Consider the following 16,563-nt stretch of genomic DNA (forward strand, 5'->3'; position numbering starts at 1 on the left):
ATTCATATTAAAACACTATATATTACAACTTCTTTGAAATATAAATTTCTAACAGTAATGAATTAAATGATAAATGAATACGAGACATTAACATTTCTGTTGGAAATTCTTAATAATATGACAAAAATCCAATCCAGATAATCGCTTTCTTTCTTATACCATGAGACAGATTCTGTAAAGATATGGTAGATGTGGAAGGAATTGAAGACAGAGATTTTTCCAACTAAAACACAGTTAAATCAACTAATCTCTTTTTTTTCCATTATTGCAACATCTTGCTGTTCTTCCCTCTTTGTGTCGGCTATTTTTACGGTACTTGATGTATCCATCGACTGAGATGGGGGTCTGAACTTGGCACCTGGTGGTTTGGAAGCCATGATTGATTCTGGCACAGGTATGTTAATGATTTCGGGCACCATCCATGCTTTCAACCATCCCACAAGTGGTGTGCTGCCCAAAGTGTAGTGGGTCTTCTTATGATAAAACAGTAAACCATCAAGCTTTGTCTAAATATAAAACAACAAAATCATTCTGTGTATTAAATGAGTCTACTGCCCTCAACTTTCATAAGTGGTGGTGCACAGTAGTAATGTTGTGTGTACATTTGATTTAGATCTTTTTGTACTGGTGGACATTATGGTTAATAATTGTTGATTAAAAGCCATACCTGAAATGGCATTGGGTTGGCCAATACTTCCTGTAAGTTGGTTTTCTCGCACACATAGTATGGTAGCGCTTCAAATTTGATCTAAGTAAAAAGAGTTTAATTAAACTAGCTAAAACTACTTCCTAATGCCTAAAGCTCTGTCTACACTATCAAACTTCATGTGACAAAAAAATGTAGACATGATGTCATATCATTACCATATTTAGGCATATCACTACCATATTTAAGCAAATTTTTTTTTTATCAAACTAATTAGTGCAGACAGAGCTTAACATGATCTCTTTATTGTAAAATATTTACTGTATATTACATATTATGTTTTGACAAAAGGCCAAATAACAAACAATTAATAATTTATATTTATTAAGAAATTATTTTCTGGAAATGAAGAAACTTAAATAACCTACAGGGTTGAGTTTAGAGACTTTTGTAACTTCTGTATTCTCTTGTATTTTACACTGTAACCAATAGAATCTGAACTCTGTGTCACAATCATACACTGGATGGCCACCCCAACACATCACATCTAAAATATAGTATGTCTTTGACACTTCATCATATACACAGTCCAGTATAGTGTATTCTAATGGGAAAAAATAATTAATTGTGGTTAATAAAAATGATTGATATTAGCGCAATATAATATATACATATAATGAATGTTTATGAGTTGAATAGGAAAAATATTCAACAAATATTCTTCCATTCAATGAATACAAAACATTTATTTATCTGCATCACCTACTTTTCTAAAGAAAACTTTATCCAATTAATGCAGCCCATCCATCTATATTTATGTCAAAGTTATATAAAGACTGCAGCCCCTACTATGTTGAAATGGCTATCTTTTGACAAAATATGTTTAATATTTTGACACAGACACAACACATGCTTGAACCCACACTTCCATTCCATTCTGTCATCTCTCAAACTATCATTAACTGTATTTTATTGTTAACCGTTTTTGATGTTGTATTGTTTTATGTTTCAAAACTGTTAGTGGCGGTATTTATCGCTGTTGGTTTTGATTGAATAAAAATTAAAAAAATAAAAATAAAAATAAACAATAGTTTTTTTTATATACAAAGCTTGTATTCTATCAAAAAGAAATATATTATAATGCATATTGCTATTTTCTTACGAGATATTGTTCGACTTGACGACCGATTTCCACCAGGAAGATTAGAGTGAAATCTTTTGATACAATAGCCACTTTTGGTATAGGCCGCTGTCCTTCCCTGTACAGATATAATCATTCCTTTTTATACAATAAAAAATTTAATTAAATTTCAATTAGCTTTTGAAGAATACCCAGTCATATTATATATAAATTTAACCAGAGTGTATGGCTGAGCAGTTAAGACAGTGGAACTGCAATCTATAGCCATAACATCGGAAAAGATTCGAGGCTCACTCACTCCTTGGTTCTAGTGGTAGAACAAGTCTTCTCGGATAAAGACTACAAACTGTACGTCCAGTGTACACATCTAGCTTATGTGCACTTTAAAGAACCTAGTACATCTTTCAAGATGAGTAGGGGGTTACCCCGGTGTATTAGTAGGGGGTTACCCTGGTGTATTAGTAGGGGGTTACCCCGGTGTATTAGTAGGGGGTTACCCCGGTGTATTAGTAGGGGGTTACCCTGGTGTATTAGTAGGGGGTTACCCCGGTGTACTAGTAGGGGTAACCCCGGTGTATTAGTAGGGGGTTACCCCGGTGTATTAGTAGGGGGTTACCCTGGTTTACTAGGATACACACAGCAACTGATCATAGTTGGGCCCTCTGGGAGACCAGTCTTTGACTGAACAGGTTACCCAGTATAAATCAATAACAAATTCAAAATATATATCACAATATATTACAATACTGTACATACCTTTGACGCTACTACTAAGTTCCTTTTACCAGTTGGACAAAACACCATAAGCCATTCTTGCTCAAAATCTGATGGTACATCCACTAACCATTCTGAGAGCATCAACTATAAACATAGCATACTTCAAGTTACCCTTGATAGATTTGTTGACTAAAACACTAACAAATTATTCTATTTGGGAGTGATAATACTGCAATATATTTCAAACTGAAAAAAATAAATAAATACAAAACTACTGGCGATTTCAGGAAGAGTTTGAATTTTAAAGGCCATATATTTTTAATGATTAAAAAAACAAAATTTGTACAAAGTCCCTGACAACAACAAATTCTAAATTACAATATTATTTATTTATCATCAACCCTTTATATTACCTGACACGGTCTTACCTGATTTGCATAATAATTTTTATGTTTGCGCTCCTCTAACGTATCCATTTCCTCGCTATCATCAGGTTCCTCCTCTTCCCAGTCATTTTCAGCTAATCTTCTGGCATAATTTGCAAAATCTAATCTCTTTCTGAAAAAATGAATAGTAGAGATTAAAGAAAGTAATCATTTCTGAGGTCCTCTAGCAGACTATCACAGTCCTAATTCTGTAAATGTCAATTAAACCATGCATTGTGCTAATAAAGCTTCAGTTTTTCAAGAACTTTTTAACTCTTGAAACAAAATAAAAATATTGGCAAGTCCTCATGTCTAATCCAGTGCTTTTGTAGTAAGGAGGGGTGAATACTGTTATTGACGGAAATTACTTATTACACAATTCAAGTAAGATACACAGTGTCGGTGCACATAGCAAGTGATTGTTACCCAGGCCCTTCCCACACTACAGTATGTCATATGACACAGGAACAATACAGATATATTGGTGCAACTGATTACTGTTTTTGATTCTGTAGTCTGCTTCTACGACGTTCTTCCTGCAATCCAGAGCGGTCTTCTTTGCTTTTATACTGCGCAAGTCTTGGATGCGATGCTGCAGTTGTGTTGTCTGATTTTGTTACAGAAAATGATGTAGCGAGTTGTTCTGCCAAATCCTCCATGTTTTCTGTGTAACAAAAATATTGAAAACATCAGTTTCTGGAAAAAAGGGGGAAGGTGAGAAACTGCATTAGCATCAACATTTACAATATATATCGTGCGCAGCATTAATATTCATTATTTTTTTAGAAATAAAAACATAAAATACAAAATATACTACTAGGTAGTACTAGAGAGAAGATATTAATGACAATGCTGTGGGTATCAGTTGGCTGGATCTCAATGGAGATACAAAAAAAAAGCGAAAAACTAAATCAAAACGATAAAGTAAAACAGCCAGAAAAGTTAGCTGAGCTTTCGGGCAACACTAGCCCTTTATCATAAGTGCAAGTGGTAAATATTATATATATATATATATATATATATAAATTGAGACCACCAGGTGTATATATATATATATGTTATGCGCGATTTGAACGATTTGCGCAATTTGAAATTGCGCAAAAAAAATCCTTGCGCAATTTGAATTGAAACATGTGTTTCAAATTGCGCAAGCAACGTATTAAATTGCGCAAGTAATCTGCAAATTGCGCAAGGTTTTTCGACAGATTGTGAAATCATGCACACCCATATTTTTATAGTATTTAATTTCTAAGAATGATTCAAAATTAAAGATAAATATCGCATTTCCTTATTTTAGTAGTGCAAATATTGTTATAAGTTAGCATACCGTCGAAGAACCGACGAAGGAAAACGAAGCGGTGGTGTTCCACCAGGCGGGCGCGGCGCGGGCGGCCGGCTATACTAGGCCTACTCTAGCCTAGCTAGGGTCTGGACTACTGATACTGACTAGGTTACATGGCCTAGCTTAAACTAATATTAAAAACTTAAAAAGTGAGTATTAAACATTATCTTCATTGAAATGGTCTTATTTATATAATAAAATACTAAATTTTAAACTCCTCTGCCTAGGCCTAGCCTAGCCATGTATGGGAAAATTTACAGTTCGTTTTCAAATTGCGCAAAGGTGTCATATTGCGCAAGAACTATCTTGCGCAATTTACAAATTGTGCAGCGCAATTTAAAGTTGCGCAAAGATTTTCTTGCGCAATTTGAAATTGCGCAAGTTGATTTCGCAATTTGAAATTGCGCAAAAAAATCCTTGCGCAATTTTAAATTGCGCAAGAATTCTTTGCGCAATTTCAAATTGCGCAAGGATTTTTTTGCGCAATTTCAAATTGCGCAAATCGTTCAAATCGCGCATAACATATATATACATCATAATAAATATTGTCCCTACATACTACTACCAGCCTCCCTTCCCTACACACTCTATTTTACAGACACTTCCTTAAATGAATTGTGGGCATAGGTCTACTTACATAGGCCTAGCCTAGTTCAATGATATTCAAGCAACCCTTATCATCCCCCTTAATTCACTACACAGTAAATGCGACCAAAGAATATAAATTCTGATATAATATTCTTTGAGATGCAACCTTCTTCTTTCACTTTCTCCACATGTTGTTGGCGACGGCGACGACGACGATCCAGGAACGTGTGGTGAGTCAGTCAACCATATCCTGTACTCTGCGACCACGTCCATTTATATAGACAGGGACATTGATCAAGTACTTGTCCCACACAATGATGTAATTAAAATATAATGTTTTTCAAATTTATTGTAATATAAATCGAATGCGGATTTTAAAATATTATGTATCTATAATGAGAAATGATTATTTTGTTTCAAGAAACTGCGTACAGCAATTAAAATAGAATGAATAATTATATTCACCGTTGTAATAATAGTATATTCCATTTTTATGACGTAGTTGTCACAAGACTGCTCTCAAAAAAGAAATTACGACGATCGCAATATCACGGGGGAAACCAGACATTTCTTCTGTTTTGCTTGCTTGTGACAAACCTGAAATTCAGTAAATCGCTACCAAAACCATGGGTCTTTGTACTGCTTCTGCAAAGTTATTCTTAACTCTACTTGGCTTGTGTTTTACAGTATGTTTAAAATATTGATCTGTAGTATTATAAGGAACAATTTGTTGCATAATTATTAGTTGTCTTCTAATTAGATTTGTTGACCGTGTCTTTCTTTCAATGCTAGGCTAGCCTAGGAGGTACAGTGGCAGTAGGCCTCTCGGACCCGGTTATAGGCTTACTTAGGCCTAGGCTGTAGACTAGTAGTAGATCGTCGTGACTGTCCATATATGGGCACATCACATAAAGTTTGATAGTGTAGACAGAGCTTTAAATTAATCAATCTTTGCAGGTTGCAGCAGGATGTTTGATGTACGCTGGCATCATTGTGTTTGCTGGATATCAAGAGTATGATAAAATCTATGATGATCATTACGTGTGGGTGCCTGGTGCGACCATAATCACAGCTGGTGTTTTCATGTTTATTCTTGGCATCATTGCTTGCTGTGCAGCATGCAGAGAAAATAAATGTCTACTCGCATGTGTAAGTATATAAGTATAAATTAATAAGGTGATTTTTTAGTGAACGATGAGCAAAACAAAAACATTTGAGAATATTTTAGTTTTGTTGTTATCATTGTTGAATCCCAGATAATGAATTAGTATGTGCAAAGGTTTCATAAAGTGTTAATTTTTAATATTTTATAAATATAATTGATTGTATTTTCTTTTTTTCCCCAGTTTTTCGTAGTCTTGCTGGTGATAGTAATGATGGAACTCACTGGCGCCATTGTTGCAATTATCTATAAAGGAGAGGTATAACGCCATTATATTTTTTGAGAAATTGAAGAACTATTTTTTATTATCACAGATCATTTTAGACCATGATAGGCTTATGTCTGCATCAATACAGCAACAAGTTAACCCTTCCTTGGCAAAACCCTTAATAAGGAAATGCTATGGCTAACACCTATGACACCCCTGTTTAGTGAACATTTGTTGGGTCCCAAAGGTGTCCCCTTAATAGAGGTTTTCTGTATTTCCTATTTGTATTCATTTTGTTTTATAACGTGAAGACCTTGTCTACACTATCAAATTTTATGTGACAAAAAAATGTGATGTGCCCAAATATGGTAGTGATATGACATCATCATGTCCATATATAGGCACATCACATTTTGTTTGTCACATAAAGTTTGATAATGTAGACTGAGCTTAATATTTGGCTGACCACAGATAATTTTGCATTCCATCCCTGTGTGGGCTTATACTTCAATCAATTTAGTATTTCTCAATTGTATTTATTTTGTTTTATAAGGTTAAAGATGGTATCCTTACTGGCATGCACAAAACATTTAATGAGTATGGCACAGACAAGGAAGTAACAGATAGCATTGATGAAATTCAAGAAACTGTAAGTACAACAATTGTTAATTAAAATGGACCTGAAATGGACTTTTGATTTTCAAGAAATTCACACATGTTATTTAAATGTATCAAATTAACACAAACCCATACAAATAAAAACAAAATGTATAGTATTTTGAGTAAAAACAAAATTTTAAGATACCATGGTAAATTAGCAAAAATTACTCACGCCATTGCAATATTCTATTTCAACGGTCGTCGGAAGCCTCTATATTTACGACGTCACATATACACACGATGATATCGAGAGCGTGTATGCTGCCCGATAGTCAATGAATGATCGACGGCGGCCTGGAAAGATACGCGAAGCGTTGACACTAATACTAATTTATTCAATATCTAATGTTGTTGAAATATAGGTCACTAAAATGTACTTCGTTTGTTCTAAAACCCGAATTTAGAAGACCTACCTCCCAAACCTTTACTAGGCCCCCAATCCAGCGCGCGGAGTCGATCCACCACCCACATCATGCGGCGAGGCTCCGTTTCATGTGCATCATCCAAGGACCAAAGCGATATCAACAACTTGCAAAATATGAATAAAATTCGTTTTCGAACTGCCTGACAAATAAATTATCATCTCATATTACTAATTTAATTCTGAAAAACTAAAGAAACTAACACATTTTAGCAGTATAAATTATGAACGATATACAAAATACACGAACGGAAAATATGGATACGCATCATTGTGCACGGAGCTGTATCCCGGACAACGTTGCCAGGCCAACTTCGGTATTGCCAGAAAAAAACCGTTGATTTTAAGATTTTAAATCGTCATTTACTCGATGAATAACCGTTTATACGGTAATAATTTTATCTAAAAAAATTCTAAATACGTTTCTGCAAATGCACAAGCATTTTTTAGAAAATACTCCATAGATTGCAAGAGTTATAGCCAAAAAACTGCAAATTGTCCATTGGAGGGATAGGAATATATTCGCAAAGTGACGTCACCCGTGAATTTTTTTGATTTTCAAATGGGGCTTTCCCCAAAAGGGCCAATTTATATTTTGTAACAATATACATTCTAGCAACACCTAATAGCCCCCAAAACATCATTCTAAAATGAAAAAAATCGAAAATCCATTTCAGGTCCATTTTAAACATTAAAACGAAACTCTATATTTAGGACCAAGTATTCTTTTAATGCTTTGCTATTGTATTGCTTTTGTGACCAAATTTGGTCATATGTGTTTTTAAATTTCATCAATTTAATGCTGAAAACTCTTACATATTTTGGTATGGTATGCTTATAAAGTAAAACCTACATTTTACGTATGATACGGGATCGAAAGACGTACGTAAAACATGGGATTCGTAAATCGAGGTTGATCTTAAATTCACCCTAAATACAGAGGCTAACTCGTAGTCTGTAGTCCAGCTTGGCGCTTTTTGAAGTCTAACCAGATCCAGAATAAAATATTCTTTTCTTTCTACTTTCAGTTGGAATGCTGTGGAGTTGAAAACAGCACTGATTGGGCAGATACCACATGGGGTAAAAAACATCTTTTACAAGTGCCTGGAAGTTGCTGCAAGAAGGGACAGAAAAACTGTAATGGATCAACCGCTGATATTCTGTTTGATCGAACTTATACTGAGGTATATTCATTATTTTAATTCTCCTATTTTGTTATCCATTCATTTGTTGCATTATGGAGATATTTGACAACCTGTACCTATATCAGTGCTGTATAAACATATCTGTGCTCCATATACAACAATAACTGGCCAGTATCATAGGAATATTTGGTAATACAGTATCTCATATGTCTCGCATTGCATGTGGTGTGTCTGTGTCATATACAGGACTTTAGAATATGTCTATAGTACTAGGCATACATGTGAAACACATGTGATGCTGTATTATGTTATTTTCCTATGATACTGAAGAAATATAGATGCAATACAGAGAACCGGGTGTAGCATGCACAAGGAAGTTTTCAAAACACTGTATTTGGTACATTATATATTGTTCCAACCAAAAAAATATATTGTGTCATCGTTTTGCGTAGTCGACAATATTGTTCTTTAATGTAATGTATTGTGGTATCTAAAATACAGGGATGTTACAGCAAGGTAGAGAGAAAGCTTCAAGATAACCTAAAAGTGATCATTGGAGTATCCGTTGGTCTTCTTGTCATTCAGGTGAGTACTACATTCAACTCTCGCATTTACCAGACTATGAAAACCACAAAATCTCTCAATACCAGACTTTTCTTGAGGTTTAAAAGGTCCTTGTTTTCTGTGCAGAATACCAGAAATATTATCCCAGTCCATCGGTGTATTGGTAGTTGATTATATTTCAATTTTTCAGAAAATTGAGGTTCGAACACTTTCTCAGTGCAAGCACCTAAATAATAAAATATATTTTGTCTTATTTTAGGTCGTTGGCCTCATCTTCTCATGTGTTCTGTTCTGCAATAGGAAGAAAGTTGCTTATGCAACATTAGACAACGAAGGCACTACACATGGATACAGAGCTTAGACTACCTGAATTATGAATAAACAGGTTTAGGTTTACTAACTTTTATAATAGCCATCCCCTTGTATGTCAAAATTCCTATTTTGTCCAGTCTTTTTATGGTTTGCTGATCAATATTTTACTATAAATACTATTTAATAAATACGACACTGTAAAATGTATGTTATTGAGTACAGTAATATGTTTAAAAACAGATTTTTGCATAATATTTTCTGTAGATGAAATGTTTTATTCCATGTAATTTAGTAGAATTTAGTGCAATTATTTGTTACACCTTGCTTTGCAAACAGAACAGGACGATATTCATCCCAAAAATTGAGGAATTATAATTTTTAGAAATTAGTACTTTTTTTATCCTATTTTTGATAAAGCACATAGAAAGGTTACCGTAAATTAAACAGTTGTGTAATAAATGTAATACGTCTACATAATTAAACAACATTATATAAAATGCATTTAGTTATTGAGAAATAATTTCATAGATAAATTGTAAAAGTACTGTTCATCTGTTAATCATGGACCTATACTTTATAGGTCCATGGTTACACTTTCAGAACACGATTTATATGCGAGTCTAGCATCTGGTCACAGAAAAGGAACTGAAGCATGTGAAATAGTAATATTATTCAATTTACTAATTTATCACTACAGTTTTATACAAAAAATAATGCAACTTTAAAATATATATGGTGTTGGTGTTAATACTTATGTTTATACAATTTTAGTTAATTTACTGTATTATATACAAATTAGTTCTGGTACCCATTTCAAGTGTATGTAGGCTATATCCCATTGCTGGTGGCTGCCTCTCAGTGGCGTAATGGCTATGAGCACTCACTGGCAAAACCCAGGAGCCCCAGAGCTCAAGGGGCCTCAGAACATGAGCAGTCCAATGCAACTACCCAGTGTTGGAGGGCCCTTAGGAGTGCTAAACCAGGGGCCTTTGCCCTGTGCGTTACCCAACTGCTGCTTCTAGAAATGTTATGTATTTAAATAAAATATTTATTACTGGAAATTGATGTATAAAGCAATAACTACTAATATATGTTGTAAAACCTGACATTTTGTTAGTAAAATCTGTAAAATTGACTAGGCTACATTTCTAAGTTTGTATTTTTTTATGCTGTAACCCACTTATAGTTTATGTTGTGTGTAATTCAATTCATTCCGGATTTGACAAAACAAACAATAACACGTACATCACACATGCTAGACCCGTGGCACTCCTACACCGAACTCAATCGCTTTCGATGGGACGTCCTCGTACGTGTATATTGTAAATCTTTTTTCTAAAATTTAAGGGGATCCTGATGCTTTTGTCTCCTTAATAGCAGTTTTATATATACTAATTTATTAATGAAATTGAGTGTCAACTAAAGCACAACAATTCAGAACATATCATGATGTATGCTGGTATGACCATGGAGGAATTTCCTACATAGTATTTATTGCACAGGAAGTCAAACTGTTTATTTCGTTTTAAAGGCCTATTGTTTGAAGATTACTACCTAATTATGCTAAATAAACATTTTTTTCTTAGAGGAAGTGGTTATTAGCTCATTTCAGCTAAGTGAGCATATAAAATAATTTATTTGTTGCTACACTTCTTGAATGAAGGTGTGTCCAGAGTAAGTTAAAGAAAAAAAAAATGATTTACCAATAGGCTTATTTACAAGGAAACTTGGAATAAATTATATACAAAATATAAAAAAATAACATTAACACAGTAATACAAAAAACTATATTTTAAAGTAGTACATAAATAATGAATTTTAATAATATTTAAATATAATTCACACACAAAAATTTACATTCAAGATACATGGAATATTTATAGTGGACGGAACTTCATACAGTACTGTACTTTGTGACAGACAAATTTGGCCACAATGATGCATTATATTTCATTAAAAAACATAAAGAGACAAAACAAAAACTAAGATAATAGACAGACACTGGAGGATAAAGCTCTGTCTACACTATTAAACTAGTTTGACCCTCTACTCTCCGGTTCTATAAATAACATCTACTCATTATGTACAGTAACTACACATTAATACAAAAATAAATAAATAAAATTAATATTTGGAATGTCATTTTGTATTTCATTATATTTGTATTCAAAAGAATAGTTATAAATAATAAATAAAAATAGAATAAATAATTTGTTAACAAATTATTTATTTAAAATAAATTGCATAATAAGTAGTATCACAATGCAAGGATAAACTGCATTGTGCGTCAAAATAATTCCTGATATATTTCTTGGAAAATGAATATCTCTACATAATATTAATAATATATACATACTTACTGTAATATACATTTTTCATAAATTATTTAAAATAAAATAATTGTATTATAAAACAGCTGTATTGTATGAGAAGCCTGACCTTTTTTATCTCCTCCTAAAACATATGTTCAATACTTATGCTAAAATACCAAACTACTGTATGTAAAGCTCTATCTACCCAGCTGGGATAAGGCATTATAACCAAACATTTGTTAGATAGTCCCCCTTTTTATTTATATTTATTTTAGGCAAACCAAGGTTTATGAGCACTGTAATTTCCATTAATATTTTGGACAATAAATGAATCTGTATCTGTCTACACTATCAAACTTGTTTGACAAAAAAAGTGTGATGTGCCCAAATATGGTAGTGATATGATGTCATCGTGTTCCTATGGGCACATCACATTTTTTTGTCACATAAAGTTCGATAGTGTAGACAGAGCTTTAGAAATGATTTTCTACAAAGTGTTCAGCCAGCAAATCTTGAACATATTTACACATCACATATTCAGGTCGTATAGAGGTCAAAGATGTCCAATAGATCAACTCTAGTATATACTTCTATATGACTTCTTTATGTCAAGACTACCAGCTTTTTTACCTTTCCCATTTCTTTACGAACCTCTTCTGCCAGAAGACGGCGTTTACCATCAAGAACACTTTGCATGGTGGCCATTGACTGTTGCAATGTTTTAAATCCTTCAAAGTTTTCTTTCTGCATCTGTTTTGTTCTTTCTTCCAACGATTGCAGCAGACGTTTGTTGTTATTCCGAAGTTGTGAATTAACGCGCGTTTCCAAGCTTTGCAAGTTTTGGATTTCCTCTTGTTGCTGGTGTACAACTGTCTCTAAGTTTTCTATTTTGCTTTGTAATTTTAAAATGTGCTCAGATTGCCTTTTATCCGACTCTTTCTAAAATACATAAATAAAAATTGTTAATTATGAACTACGTTTAAGGTACAATTATGTAATAGTTTCATCAGATTAAACCATTTTCTCTTATAGGGGACCATACAAATGATATAAATAATAGGATAACCAATTATGATAGCGTGAGCCATGCATGATGGGAAGTAATTGGGAGCAATGGCGCCATCACCAGTATATAAAGTTTTTTATTATACGGTGGCGCTATTGCTCCTAAACCCTTCCCATCATGCATTGTACAATGACGTTCCTCGCGAAATCAAGCTTTTTGCGATAAAACTTATTACGGTCATTTTGACACCTCATGTGTGGATACATTGCAAGAATGTCTATGAAGTAGCATAAAACAATATCTATGTACCTGTTGCAATTTTAATTTGGTGGCAGCATTACCAAGCTCTGTCATCAACACTTCTTTGAGGTGTTGTTGTTCTTGAACACTGACTAATTGATTTGACTGGACAGACTTGTGCACTGTTTCTATTAAGGCCCTTGTCTTTGAATCCAGAAGCGATACAGCTTGGTTGGAACCACCTTCGACACTACGTAGCTTAGAGTCTTGCTGTACTTCAAACTTCTCAATGCTACTTTGTAGTCTTAGAACCTTCAAAGATAAAAAAGGGCCAAGTTATTTTCTACTTTTCTCACAATGAAAATATAAAGGTTTGCAAATGTTGTACACATATTTTCTTACATCGCTGTTTTCATAAGAACAAATAAACACTTAAAGCTCTGTCTACACTATCAAACTAGTTTGACAACAAAAGTGTGATGTGCCCAAATATGCCAGTGATTTACCCAAATATTATAGTGATCATGTCCATATATGGGCACATCAATTTTGTTTGTTGTTTCATAGTGTAGAGCTTAATACCTAAATAATCATTATTTAATTGAGTTCTTGGTAGAAACAGGACCAATGATTTATTTAATTATTTAAGTAATGCTGTAATGGTGCTATACTATACTATACGAACATGAAATATGATCACCATAATCTAATTTGTTTTATGCAGACACACACTAGGTAATGCTAACGTTAGACAATTATTCTTTTAAAAATATGACGATGTTAAGTAACAGGTATTGTTATTATGTTAAATTCTATGTGTTGTGAATAGACAGGTTAATAATGCAATTTTATACAATACAAAGTACAAAGCATTTAAACAGTGTGTACTCATAAAAATGGTTTTTAAAATATTTAAATTGTTATCCCATTGCAAATGTTCTTTAAATGTTGTACCCATATTTTGTTACAATCGCTGTTTTTTATAAGGAGAAATAAACAAGTTAAGCTCTGTCTACACTATCAAACAAGTGTGATATTATTATTATTATTATTTATTGCCAAAAACCAGATACAAACAAACAAAAACACAGAAACTAAGGGAGTAGGCAGGAACCTAAAAGTGAACCTAATCACTATAACAAGAGTTCAGGTTCCGTACTCCCAAGTAACAACAATGATATATAATAAACTATATAAAAATATTTAAATAACAAATAGACGAATCAACAGTGTCAATAGTGATATACCCAAATAATGTAGTGATATGCTTAAATATGGTAGTGCTATGACATCATAATATCCATATATGGGCACATCACATTTTTAAATCACATAAAGTTTGATAGTGTAAACAGAGCTTTACACAGTTATATAACTATACCTTAGTTGAGGTTTCCATAACTGTTTCACTCAGGTTCTTACTAAGATCTTGAACTTGTTTACTTGCATTAGCAATAGACTCATGTAAACCTCGCATTTGAGTTGACAGTTTGGCAATTGAGGCGTCGCATCTTCCAACCCGTGATCGTAGTTCTGAGATACTGCCAATGTGATGGTACTCAAGGTTTTTAACCGAATGACTGGCTTGATTGTGGGAGTGATCACGCATCATCATCTGAGATTCTAGAGTCTTGGAAGATAAATAATAAATTATAAAAATATTGTAGGAATAGGCTAAGAACCCATGCAGTTTATTCTAGTTTACAAATCCTGTTTAAAGAAGTGTCAAACTAGGCACTCATTAAAAAGAATCATTAAATGAGAGTACGGAATCAAGTCCTTTAAAACTGTGGCACTACATTGAAATGGTACTACAGTACTGTATATATCCTATGAATAATTGTAGGTTGAGAGTGAGTCTATGAGGCTTGCAGTTGAAAGCAGGTGTCAAATGCATTGTAATGTAACTGTTCCTAAAATCTGTAAAATAGCCTACGCAATAAAGACAAAATCCCTCTCTAGGGTATGTTGAGTAAAGAAAGATGAATGCTTGTATTGTACACAATAAAGACAATGGTGAGTAAAGACAAACAAAAATTGTCTGACTGAGTGACAATCCAACCCAAAATCTCAGAAAACTAACTACATTTTTACATATGTGACCATCTAGTCAATAAACAAGTTAATATTTAATTGTATATGAATGCTGCAATAATGTGCATACAGGAGGTTGTTTTTATAACTGATCAACCATGACTTGGTTGACACCAATTCTATACTCTTCATTGTGTCCTCAAAATATACCACTGATAATATAAAAATAGCTAAAACAAGAAAATATTCTTGTTTTAGCTATTTTTAAAAGAGGGTCAATACAGTATGCGTATGCATACAAAATAAGTTGTATTTACTTCGATATCTCTACTGAGGTTAGTAACTGCCATTGTGATCGTCTGTATGTGTTCTTTTAGTAATGCCTTTGCCTCAGCCGCTTTCAGAATATTTCCAGCAGCAGGATTGGCCAGTGTCAGGAGGAAGTCATTATTTAACTGTTTAGCTCTGTCAACCAGCACCTGTGATGTACGTTCCCTTTGCAGGATTCTGCTGTCTTTCCCTAGATAGTGGGTGTCACCATCATAACTGCTGGAGATGTATGGCGCAGGATGGCGCCCTCGAAGACTCATGTCAGCATCGCCCTGTAAAATATATTTTTTTCAAAATCATGACATATAGCAAGCAAATAAAATTGGAAAAATTAATGTTAAAAACATGAATCCACCACTGCTAAGAAGCTTGTGTTCAATTTGTTATGTTATTTATTACCATAAATTAAGACTAAAAGATCAGTTATTTCACTTCCAACTTTATTTATAAAACGATATTTTACAATGTTATTGTTATGCTTGCAGAATGTTGTAGACAACTCGTGAGTAGGTTAGATGATGTATTGAAACAATTGTGAGTAATTTTAAGGGGTGGGTACGAAACTGCATTAGCGTCCATAAAAATATTCATGCTCATTGTAGATTTTAAATAATAGGTACGAATCGTCCTAATTATGGGACCAATCGTCCACACATGTCGTTTTTATCGGTTTCGTGTGTGCTACAATAGTATGCTAGGCTAGAAGTCGATGAAGAACCTTGAAAAAACTCCATCAATTTCTCGTAAATGTGGGCCTAGGACTAGGTCTTCGTAAAGTAATTGAGACATGTTTTCATAAATTCGTGTAAAAACATTAAATTAAGTCGCGTGAGCTCCGCGCAAGTCGTACGTACGTACGTACGTCGTCGTGGCGGCGGCCTGCTCCTGTGTGCGAGACACACAAAATCCACCATGCCATGGTACCACACGTCACATCATCAATCAACGACGGCCCAGCCCCAGGAATCGTTCCCCGACCGACATCCCGTAATCATAAGAGATCAATTCCTTCAAAAAAAACAAACTCCCAAAATTAATAAATACATACTTTGATAATTCCAATTATTGGGGAATCTTTTGCCTAACATTGGTACAAGAAATGAAAAAAGACTGCAACTTTAGGCCGTGTATTTAACTATGATCACTCGCCAGAAATAAATGTTTATCCGTTGTCACACAAACAGTGCGGTAATGTATAGCGTATTTCGTGTAATGCTTTTTGTGTATGAGAATATAGTAGTACAGTATGAGCACATCGAATCCTCGACGGATGAGAAGCGAGAGGGAATACCATTGAATCTGCAGTATAC

General features: G+C 33.8%; 3 protein-coding genes across 4 annotated transcripts; 1 reads left to right on the forward strand and 2 right to left on the reverse strand.

Moving 5' to 3' along the window:
* Positions 1-65: 65 nt before the first annotated feature.
* Positions 66-5,098, reverse strand: LOC140062376 (snurportin-1-like). 2 transcript variants are annotated; one of them, XM_072108569.1, is made up of 8 exons: positions 5,026-5,098; positions 3,428-3,593; positions 2,933-3,062; positions 2,544-2,648; positions 1,809-1,905; positions 1,075-1,250; positions 668-748; positions 66-506 (listed from the first exon to the last, which is right to left on the reverse strand). In XM_072108569.1, the coding sequence occupies exons 2-8, from the start codon at positions 3,586-3,588 to the stop codon at positions 240-242; spliced, it is 1,017 nt and encodes a 338-aa protein (XP_071964670.1). In that variant the 5' UTR covers positions 3,589-3,593; positions 5,026-5,098; the 3' UTR covers positions 66-239. The 2 variants fall into 2 exon arrangements, with proteins under 2 accessions (XP_071964670.1, XP_071964669.1); XM_072108568.1 differs by having other exon boundaries at positions 4,909-5,090.
* A 294-nt stretch (positions 5,099-5,392) lies between these two features.
* Positions 5,393-10,466, forward strand: LOC140062478 (tetraspanin-36-like). The gene is made up of 7 exons (XM_072108714.1): positions 5,393-5,545; positions 5,817-6,008; positions 6,206-6,280; positions 6,783-6,878; positions 8,339-8,494; positions 8,957-9,040; positions 9,279-10,466. The coding sequence occupies exons 1-7, from the start codon at positions 5,486-5,488 to the stop codon at positions 9,378-9,380; spliced, it is 765 nt and encodes a 254-aa protein (XP_071964815.1). The 5' UTR covers positions 5,393-5,485; the 3' UTR covers positions 9,381-10,466.
* Positions 10,467-10,561: 95 nt separating this feature from the next.
* On the reverse strand, positions 10,562-16,427 carry LOC140062477 (uncharacterized). The gene is made up of 5 exons (XM_072108712.1): positions 16,302-16,427; positions 15,241-15,525; positions 14,271-14,519; positions 12,959-13,201; positions 10,562-12,582 (listed from the first exon to the last, which is right to left on the reverse strand). The coding sequence occupies exons 2-5, from the start codon at positions 15,511-15,513 to the stop codon at positions 12,247-12,249; spliced, it is 1,101 nt and encodes a 366-aa protein (XP_071964813.1). The 5' UTR covers positions 15,514-15,525; positions 16,302-16,427; the 3' UTR covers positions 10,562-12,246.
* Positions 16,428-16,563: the final 136 nt, after the last annotated feature.

Source organism: Antedon mediterranea, chromosome 11 (assembly GCF_964355755.1).
Source record: "Antedon mediterranea chromosome 11, ecAntMedi1.1, whole genome shotgun sequence".
Taxonomy (NCBI): Eukaryota; Metazoa; Echinodermata; class Crinoidea; order Comatulida; family Antedonidae; genus Antedon; species Antedon mediterranea.